The sequence below is a fragment of the Merops nubicus genome, unplaced genomic scaffold (assembly GCF_000691845.1).
Source record: "Merops nubicus isolate BGI_N331 unplaced genomic scaffold, ASM69184v1 scaffold31636, whole genome shotgun sequence".
In the NCBI taxonomy this organism is placed as follows: Eukaryota; Metazoa; Chordata; class Aves; order Coraciiformes; family Meropidae; genus Merops; species Merops nubicus.
Window position 1 is genome coordinate 14,568 of NW_008617470.1, and position 10,196 is coordinate 24,763.

A 10,196-nucleotide genomic window follows, 5' to 3' on the forward strand; every position below is an offset into this window, starting at 1 on the left:
CCCCCTGCAGAATCACAATTCATCTAGGCATTAGAAACCTATTCTTAGCCCCCCTTCCAAATGACTAAACATATCCTTGAAAGCCATCTCTTGATAGTGGGCACACACATCCAGCTAGTTCTTTGTCTATTTGTCACAAAGCAACTTAATCCCACCCCATGGCCACGGTGACAGCAGTCCAACTCCCACTCCCTGCACAACAGCTTTGGAACAAGGTAGGATTCAAGGTATCCCTGCTCCTCAGCCTCCCCCAAAGTAACTCAAAGGCACACTCTGTTGGGTTGTTTGATGCTTTTATTTATAACATGTAAAAACACTACTATTTGTTTGCAGGTACCTCTTGCTGCACTGCAAGTCACACAGCTCCAAACATTGAAGACCAGACAGGCAGAGAAAGGAATTAAAGTGTTTATGCCCAGAGTCACAAGGTCATGATCCCAGAGGGTGTTTAATACACTGAACCACCCCCCAGGCACTGTTCTACAAAAGCAGTAGAGCATTACAAGTAACAGATCAGAGTTGGTGAACACACTAGGCAAATGGAACATCTAGCGGGGAGAGGACCTGCAAACTGGCCTTTCCTTCAGCTGCCCTTCTCTCTAGCACAGGTAACTGTGATCTAAGACAACTAGTGCTTTAAACCAGAACAGGGGTTGACTGATCCACACAGCTTAGTGGCCACAAGGGTTCCTGAAGTTCCTTCCAGCAAAACGGGCCTTGCTGCCAAGCTCCTCTTCAATTCTGATGGAAAGGGAAAAGAGTGCTGGGTGTCAGCAGACAGTGTAGAAGCTCTGCACTGGCTGCTGGCCTCACACCACATCACCTGCTACTGCAGGTACTACCAGTCACCAGCAGTTCCCATCCCACAGCTTCAGTTCTGCACATGGAACTGCACTGGTCTGTCACCCCTCTTACATAACTTGACCCAGACATTTTACATGCTGGCCCAAGGGAACAGCACTGTGCAGACAGGACAATGTCTCACATCTGGTATCATGGGATGCTCTGACATTCCCCTTCAGCACGTCTGTTATGGACACGACAACTCCTCACTTAGCCTACAGCCAGCTCTGCAAGCACAGCACCAGCCCAAGAGCACCTCTGCCATCTGTTTACCTCCTTAAACTGCAGAGTGCTTCTAAGCTGTGCCCCAAAAGCTTTAGCAGAGGGTCCGTTCCATGTCAGGTTTAACCCTCAACCCTTTCCCCCCCTCAGTCTCACCTCAGCAGCTGGTTGTACTTGGCTAGGCGCTCAGATCGGCAAGGGGCACCAGTTTTGATCTGAAAGGGAAACCAGAAAGTTAGTAAAGAACTAGAGCAGAAATAAGGACAGATGCCAACACAAAATTATTCTGTTTGGAGTACTCAAGTATTATCACAAGCTTGATTTCAGTATCAGACTCAGTATCTGTCTACTCAAACAGGGTAAGGCCCTCAGGGAGCAATGAAGAGTGTTCATTTGCTAACTGCTTCAGTATCAGAAGATCCTGATACACCCACAGGAGTAAAGATTTTTTAAAATTGGTGGCTAAAGGTGAGTTTACACAAGATAACATGTTCCCTTGTCACACTCCCATTAGACAAATCAGCTTCCTACATACAGGAGGAAATTCACATGGCTAAGTCAGAGCACACCCCATCTACTGTGCAGCATGACCCCATCACCCTATTATCTCATCAAGCAAGACAACAAACTGCAGCAGGCCCAGACACCAACCTGACCAGTGCAGAGACCAACTACCAGATCAGCAATGAAGGTATCTTCTGTTTCTCCAGAGCGGTGACTCACCATCACACCCCAGCCATTGGACTGGGCAAGCTTGCAGCTGCAGGAGATGAGAAGCCAAATCAGATTCATCCCATTGCTCTGCTCCATGTGTTATCTCCCCCAATCACACAATCCCCTCCCCAGCAAGGCCCCGAGGGGAGAACTTACGCTTGCAGGGACTCTGTCACAGAGCCAATCTGGTTGACCTTCAGGAGGAGGCAGTTGCAGGATTTCTCCTCCACAGCCTTGGCAATACGCTTGGGGTTGGTCACGGTCAGGTCATCACCGACCACCTGGATGCCAACACTGCCGGTGAACTTCTTCCAGGCAGCCCAGTCATCCTGGTCAAACGGGTCTTCGATGGACACCACTGCAGAGGGACACAAGGAGCTTTAAGACAACGCCACCCTGAAAGGTCTTGTCTGAAAGCAGTGGTACTGAAGTGCTGCAGCCAAGGACTACCCACCTCAGAGCATTCCCAAGACCCCTGCAAGGCTGACTGTTCTGCTCGTGAGCCCCCTCACAAGGGAGGCTGCACTCTACATCTTCCTTTAGCCAATCAACCCCTGTTTACCACTACTACTGTGCCTCTTGTTGAGAACTTACAGGGGTAGTTCTTGACAAAGCCCTTGTACAGATCAGCCAGCTGATCAGGAGAGATGTATCTGCTGGGGTCATCGGGGGATTTGAAGTCCAGGTCATACTTTCCGTCGCGGTAGAACTCGGAGGCAGCCACGTCCATGCCAATGACAACCTTCTCAGTGTAGCCAGCCTTGCTGATAGCAGTCTTCAGCAGCTCCAGAGCTGAAACACAGCAAGGTATTCTGAGCTCCTGCCAAGCATCTTAACTCAAAAGCTATTCATTTACCAACAACAGGACATTCACTTGGCAAAGAACCTCCATGACCCCCTACAAAGCCCAAAGGCCACATAGAAAAGGTTCTTAAAACTCTCCCACTTCTGAACTGACTGCAGCAAGATATTACTTTAATATGCTTTTAGCTTGTAATACCCTTGAGACTCCATTATGGGATTCATTATCTCTTCAGGCAGGACTACACATCAGCCCAAAAAGCTTAATACTTGATGATACTACACACTTCAGCTTTATGCATGCAGGCACAAGTACTGAGTGCACTTTCATCCATTTTAGCTCCACATCAGGTGTTGACCATGAATGTGGTCAACATCCAAACCCCGAGAGGCAAGGTGACACAGCCTGCCTCTGCACAGGGCACCCTCTTGGCATCCACCTGTTCTCCACTTACACATTTCCCCACAGAAGAGGGAATGGCACTGCTCAGCAGGAGCCTCTGGACACTGCCCACCATGTCAGCCTGTTTGGCAGAGTCCAAGCAAGGAAATTCAGTATAGTCATGATCAGCAGGAGTCTCCTGATCCCAGCTCAAAGCCAGGCAGCTACATCAGCCAGGCTGTTCTTTACAGCTGGAAGCTTAGATCAAGCAGTTTTGTTTAGGGCATGTGGGGATGTGTTGTGTTCATGTCAGGCTTTTTAAGATGTTAACACAGTAGTAACTGCAAAAGCAGCTGCTGTCAGCAACACAATTTCCTTGGACTGCAATGGTTACTCAAGGTCATCTTCACTGATGTCTACTAGGGTGCAGACTAGCCAGAGCTGCACATGCCTGTGGGATTCAGAAGCACCCTGACTTCTGGCACCAGCTCAGGATCTTCAGTGTCAGGCCAAGCAGTTCAGACACTGCCTTCAACAGTAATGTAACTAACAGCTTTAAAGTGATGAGTAATTTAACAGAGCCCTAGTACTGTACTGGCTTATTAGCAGCTCCATTTCTGCAAGAGGCAGAAAAACAGCTCATTTGGTACAGTTTTTGTAGGAAGATATTTCACTTTGCACAACACAAACTGCTTCCCTCCCCCACCAGTTCCAAAACTGCCTGTGGAAGAAGCTAATCTATTTCCCAGGCAAGTCTTCATGCTCTCCCACACATTACCAGGCACACTTCAAACTGTTTTCCTCCTTTGTCAGCAGAAAAACAGCTCCACTCAGCTTTGACTGCTGAGTTCTAGGAAAGCTGCAATGCATGCAGGCATTCCCACACCACTTCTCAACTGGGAAAGATTCCCTTAAGCTACTACAGGAATGAACCAGTAATGAAGCATTGAAGCCAAAGCCATCCTGTCAAGCTGCATCAACTGATGCCCAAGGGAATAGCTCTGTGTTCCTACACTGGACCACACCAGTACAGCATCTTGGAAAGTTTGCCAGGATAAAGCAAAGAAACAGCAGCAAGTCCTACAACCTACTGCTCTTGCTTTCCTTTCGTACTAGACAGGTGTGGTTTTCATTCTCTGGCTCTCAGTTACACCTCCTGCCACACTCAGCTCATTCTTACCTTCTTTATTTTCCAGGATGTTGGGGGCAAAGCCACCCTCATCACCCACGTTGGTGGCATCCTTGCCATACTTCTCCTTGATGACGTTCTTCAGGTTGTGGTAGACCTCTGCCCCGATGCGCATGGCCTCCTTGAAGCTGTCAGCACCCACAGGCAGGATCATGAACTCCTGCATGGCCAGCTTATTGCCAGCATGGGAGCCACCGTTGATCACATTGAAAGCCTAACCAAAGAGAAAAGTCCAGTTAAAATGTTTCCAGGTAAACTGAAGACTTGACTTTTTTAGAAAACTTGATCCAAGACCACAAGACATCAGGAGCACCTGGGCAGATCAAGTCTTCAGCTGCCCTATCAGAGACTTACAGGAACTGGAAGAATGACTTCTGCATTTCCAGCAAGGTCAGCAATGTGACGGTACAAGGGGACACCCTTCTCAGCAGCACCAGCTTTGCATACAGCCAGAGAGACACCCAAGATGGCATTGGCACCAAATTTGGCTGAAATGGAAAGAAATAATTTACAGAAATCTATCTTCATAAAGAGACTCAGCAGCAGCAGCACCATAGTCCTGGTTAGGGAGTGCACAGCACATGCCACACGCTGCCCATGGTTTCTGGGCAGTCAAGCTAGAGTTCTCTGAACAAAGCTTCAGCTTTTCACACCCCTCCAGAACAAAGCCCACTTACATTTGTTCTCTGATCCATCCATTTCCAGCATCAGTTTGTCAATCTTCTCTTGCTCCACAACATTGACATTCTGCAGAGAAGCAAACAAAGCACTGCTTGACACCAGACATGGCTCTACAGACACTCACCCCCCCACTGCACTGGGGCTTCCCCAGCAGACACCCAGACTCAAGAAGGACAGCTACCAACAGACTAGTGCTTGTCATTGTCACTCCACAGCATCTTCTGGTCACATCCAGCAGACCAAGGATGACAGGTAAGGTGAACACTAAAATCTTGTTTTACTCTTCACATTCAGCCCTGTAAGGCCACCATGTCCCTTACTCCCTGACATTTACACTGTCTGCCTGGCATGGCACAGGAGAAAGCTCCAGTTTATGTCCCCTGCCCCTTCAGTGCAAGCTCAAAGACAACCACCTTGCTCACAACACAGACCTGTTTGTAACTTTCTACTTAAGGTTTGGAATTGTCACCAAGAATGTGCAGTCACTCTGTGCATTACCACTTAGCCTTGCACCACCCTTCCAAGCTAGGGCTTAGAGCCCACACATGGGAACCTCAGACTTTTAAAGGATCCCTTTCCAAATTAGCCAGCTTGGATAAGCTCCAGCCCCTCCTCATCCTTCAGCCACCCTTTTAAGCACAAAGCAGCTTGTACCTTCACTGCACACCCCTGAGGTTCCCAGGTGCTTAAGTATTTCTGCACACTCCAAAACAAGGCTGCTAGAGATTGCTTTGATTAAGTGTTAGATACACAGTCATTAAGTAAAGCAATTGCTGTAGGTCAGTTTGTTCCCATGCACTCCAATCTAACACTCCCTGGAACTGTCTCTAGAGAAACAACCCATCAGTTGGGAGACACAGCACTGGGTGATGTTAGCAGAAGACAGATTGCTCCTACCTTGCTAATCAGTGCAGGGGCAATTGTTTTATTGACGTGCTCAACAGCTTTTGATACACCTGGAAGGAACAAGCAGATCAGACTGGTCAAACACACTGGTTATGCAGGCATTAGTAGGTCATCTCAGTAACAACCAAAATCAAGAATACCACCTCATGCTAGTCAAACCCCAATCCAACCTGAGCTTACAGCCAAATCTGACACTTATGGAGGTCATCTCGACTGAATGGAAGTTGCATGAAGTCAGCATCATCTAGGAATGCCTGCTGCAATGTCAGTTTGCAAGACCATGCACTGGAGAAACTCATCCAAGTGACAAGGTTGCACTGAAAGCACATCCATTACCTGTGTACACAATGCTGTCCCCAGGAACTGGTTAACATATTTAACAGCTCTGGATACACCTGACAGAAGTGAAATGGATAAGAGAATCAAGGAAGGGATGAAGACTCAGAGCCAAAACCAAAGCCAGTCATGCAAGAAAAAGGACACAAAGAGGTAAACAGACCTAAAAGGCAGCAAGTGTCTGAAACCAAGCAGCAGATTAGAAACAGAGTTCAAGAGGTAGAGGAAGCTCTGCACCAGCCACCCAGGCTGTATTTAGCCTTCCCACCCAGGCTTCCATGCTACCACAAACAGCACTGGGATCCCAAACCTCAAGTTGTTGAATGACAACATTTAGGAAAGGTTCTAGGATAGGTTCATAGAATGGATGAGTGAGGGGAAATCAAGGTTTCCCCAAGTTTAGCATGCAGCAGCTCAGGCATTTCATTACCAGCTATTATTCTGGAACACTGCTGAAGTACCACCTTAGGACACTCTACACCACACTGAAGTACATGCTCTCTGGACCTGCATGCAGGCACAGAAATCAATTGCCTGCTCCTGGCTTCAGGCAGGGACTGAAGGATGATCACAGCACCAGCCTTTCAGCCCACATGGACCCACCACTGCAGAGCCCAGCAGTTCCAATATCAACTTGCTTGTCCCCATAAGCAGAGACCATCACTAACCAGCTACCAGTATTAGCCTAAGGAACATTGCCATCCCTGTGTAGTGTTTGAAGGTTTCCAGAGACCTGAGCTTCAGAACTGGTGAATGCTGATCAAGTGCACCTTGAACCACATTAATTGCCTTTTAAATGGCCCAAGCCTGCAGATCTCTATTACAGAAGACTACCAGCTATCTGCACCTCATCCCATTTGGTGATAATTTTTCTCATAACTCATGTTATTCCCCAGCTGCCAAAACCCTTCAGCTGTGATAGCCTGTTGTGGAAGCTCAGCCTGCTCTCCAGTTAAATGCCATGAAGAACTGCCTGTAGGATCAGATTTAACAGGTCTGAGCACACACATTTAGCACACTGTGGTAAGTACACATTTACTCTTCTCAAGGAAAAGTGCTCTGGGTAAACAGTGTAAGCTCTTCAGCTCTTTGGGATATTCAGTCATCTTATTCTGTGTTAAAGTAATAACACCCATGAATCATCTTAGACAAGGCTTTCCACTTTCAATTCAGTAGTTGTCCACTCTAACTGCCCTAATAGACAAAATATTTCTGCTTCCTTTCACCTGACCAGCAGAAGTTTGCAGACAAGTCATTCTCTCTCTCAGCTAAAAGCTGACTGCATTTACTTGGAAGGTATCACCAATGCTTTTACAGCAGCAAGCTAAAAAGGAGTCCTGATTGCCTGAGCTCTCAGAGTAGCCATAAGAATCACTGTGAGAATGTTTATTAGGTCATAACATCTTGTATGCAGCTATTCATTTTCACCCACACTTGTTCCCAACTCAGTCTGGTGACTGCTGTGTTTTCCTTCCTTTCAGAACATACAGTCAGTCCCCAGGTAAGTAAAATATTACACCACTACCTCTATCCCAGCTACCTATAATGACAAGTTAAAGTGCCTTTATCTATTAAGCAATCTGAAACAAAAGCTTCTCCCATGACTACCAGTGTCAAACTGCACATCAGCTGTGGTCAGCAGCTGGCACAAACCAAGGCTCAGGATGTAACATGCTGGGATGTAAGGAGTCTGTAGTGCCAGAACAGATAAATCTAACAGCTCTTTAAACATTTGTTCTAGGAAGACATCCTGTGACTAGCTGCAGTGTCTCCAAGCCTTTTGGAGCAGGAGGTTCAGCTGCTTACAGCACTGCTAAAGCACTCTGACATGTTCCAACATGCAGGGCAACAGGAGCAGCCTAACCAAGGACATCTGGTGTACTGCTCTAGAGACATCACGGCCTTGCTGGCAGGCCTGAGCTCTAAATACCCACCCAGGGAAGGATGGTCACCTCCAGCACTGTGGGGCTGCACTGCTGGAGGCAGTCACTCCCACACTGTCCCAGGAAGATGCAGCAGCCTGTGCCTCACTCTGCCCTAGCCACACAGCCCACATGGGGTCTGTGCTGCTGCCAGCTTACTGCCAGTCCAGCTTCAGCTCAGCTGCCATGCCTGGTACACCACACAGGCAGCAGTGAAGGGGCCTGTGTGTCCTCTGCCACAACCTGGCATGAACCTAAGCAGCAACACAGGCACTGTAACAGGCCCAGGTGGGTCCCAGAGCTCAGGTTTACCTTTGCCCATGTAGCGTGTCTTGTCATTGTCACGAAGCTCCAGAGCCTCATAGATGCCAGTTGAGGCCCCGCTGGGCACAGCAGCTCTGAACAGACCTGGTCAAACAGAAGAAGAGCTGTCTTAGCACATACAAACCCCCACAGTTCTCCACCCATGTACCAACCCAGCCTACCACATACTCCCCTCCCTGGAGGAGTAAGCTCTAAACCACATCTGCTCACTGACAGTGACCCTGAGAGAGCTGGCTGCTCCTTTACAGCACCAGCAGTTCATCAGCTTCTCCCAGGTACCAACAGCAAGCTGACTTGCTGGATTTCAAGTGTTTTAAGTTAGGAAAGTCATCCATTCCCCTTCCAAAGGTAGCTTTATTCACCAAATCTCCTTTTGAGCTCAGCCTGCCTGGCAAGCTCTTAAATTCTTCTACAATCCAGCACAAGAGGAACAATTAGGAGGCCTACTTTGTTAATATGAGTTCTGAGCTCTTCTGACGAGAGCACAGCCACCCAGACAGTCCATTCTTCCAGCCAAGGATGCTGAACTTCAAGCAAATCAGTACCCTGGAGTCTGTTCTCCCTGTGGCTCAAGATGCCAACTTCAGTCTCCCAAGTGTTTCCCTTATCCCACTGCAGCAGAGAGCTTAGTAGGGGCAATCTCATTAACTGACTGCATTAATCTTTTGAAGCAGAAAGATCAGCTATTTAGTTAGTGTATTACAGCTATTGTGTTTGCCCAGTCCACCAAACCATGCTGGTATGTGTTTGCACAATGCCTTTGTCAGATCCTATCAGATGTGGGATGAACAACTAACAAACCAAGGGAAAGTCCTACAATAATTAAAAATATAAGATGTTATATGTGAAAATCCAATTAGGCAAGTTTTTCAGTCATGGCAAGTACTTCTGCCAAGAAGAAATGATTACCCAAGATGCAACTCTGCAGCAGAAGACTGTTTCACCACACAAAGTGACTGCTAGACAAATCAAGAACTAAACTTCAAGTGCAGTCAGAGAGTTTAGTGAACACTGAAACCTAAGACCATTAACATCTGTTGAAGGACAGGAAGCAAGGCCTCATTATCTCCAAGCTTCCAAGTGCTATTCCAGTTTACAAGTCCAGTAAGGGAAGGAGGGCAGGTTTGGAGTAACATTTGCACCATCTAGATGTTAAGAAGCAGCACACATCAAAAAACCCTTCACTGTCCAGGCCAATATATTGAGTTCAGCAAACTCAGCCCAGAAAAATGAGGGAGGTTTTTCCCTGGAAGTTCACAGCCAGCTCAGCAAGGTTATGTGTACAGAAGGAAGAGTAAATTCAATCCCACTGCTAGAATAGGAGGGTTTGTATTCTTCTGGCTGCCTCTCCAGAGCTGCCAGGCACAAGGACAGACTCACCTTTGTTGGTATAGAGGTCTACCTCAACAGTGGGATTCCCACGGGAGTCAAAGATTTCACGGGCATGGATCTTGAGAATGGACATCTTTAATACCTGAAAAAAAGAGTTTAACATTAGTCATAGAATGCTTTGAGCTCAAAGGGACCTTCAAAGATCATCTGGGTCAACACCTCTGCCGTGAGCAGGGACATCTGTCACTAGATCAGGTTGCTCAAAGCACCATCCAGCCTGACTTTGAACACCCCCAGTCATGGGGCACCCACAACTCTGGGTAACCTCTTCCAGTCTCATCACAGAATCATCTTCCTTACATCTAAACTAGACCTACCCACCTTCAGTTTCAACCTGTTCAGCAATATTCTTCAAAGCAGCTCTGTAAAATCAATTTTTTAATCTTATAAAGAGGAACTCCACACCTCTCCTTCCTTGCTTGTCCCTCCTGAACCATCTACAGCCACCAACTGCAGCACTCCAGTTGTGTGATTCACCCCACCA

General features: G+C 47.4%; 1 protein-coding gene across 3 annotated transcripts; it reads right to left on the reverse strand.

The window, feature by feature from the left end:
* Positions 1 to 276: 276 nt before the first annotated feature.
* LOC103775693 (alpha-enolase) lies at positions 277 to 9,801 on the reverse strand. Of its 3 annotated transcripts, none has more exons than XM_008943163.1 (11): positions 9,701 to 9,801; positions 8,309 to 8,404; positions 5,730 to 5,788; positions 4,829 to 4,898; positions 4,506 to 4,639; positions 4,143 to 4,365; positions 2,374 to 2,571; positions 1,936 to 2,137; positions 1,717 to 1,825; positions 1,222 to 1,280; positions 277 to 741 (listed from the first exon to the last, which is right to left on the reverse strand). In XM_008943163.1, the coding sequence occupies exons 1-11, from the start codon at positions 9,783 to 9,785 to the stop codon at positions 672 to 674; spliced, it is 1,305 nt and encodes a 434-aa protein (XP_008941411.1). In that variant the 5' UTR covers positions 9,786 to 9,801; the 3' UTR covers positions 277 to 671. The 3 variants fall into 3 exon arrangements, with proteins under 3 accessions (XP_008941411.1, XP_008941412.1, XP_008941413.1); XM_008943164.1 differs by lacking the exon at positions 5,730 to 5,788 and adding an exon at positions 6,075 to 6,133 and having other exon boundaries at positions 9,701 to 9,788; XM_008943165.1 differs by lacking the exons at positions 4,829 to 4,898; positions 5,730 to 5,788 and having other exon boundaries at positions 9,701 to 9,785.
* Positions 9,802 to 10,196: the final 395 nt, after the last annotated feature.

Coding starts and splice junctions, on each gene's coding strand:
- LOC103775693 (XM_008943163.1), bottom strand. CDS start 9,785: ATGTCCATTCTCAAGATCCATGCCCGTGAAATCTTTGACTCCCGTGGG. Junction 5,789..8,308: donor GACACGCTACATGGGCAAAG/GTAAACCTGAGC, acceptor TGTTCCTTCCAG/GTGTATCAAAAGCTGTTGAG. Junction 4,640..4,828: donor GGATGGATCAGAGAACAAAT/GTAAGTGGGCTT, acceptor TTTCCATTTCAG/CCAAATTTGGTGCCAATGCC.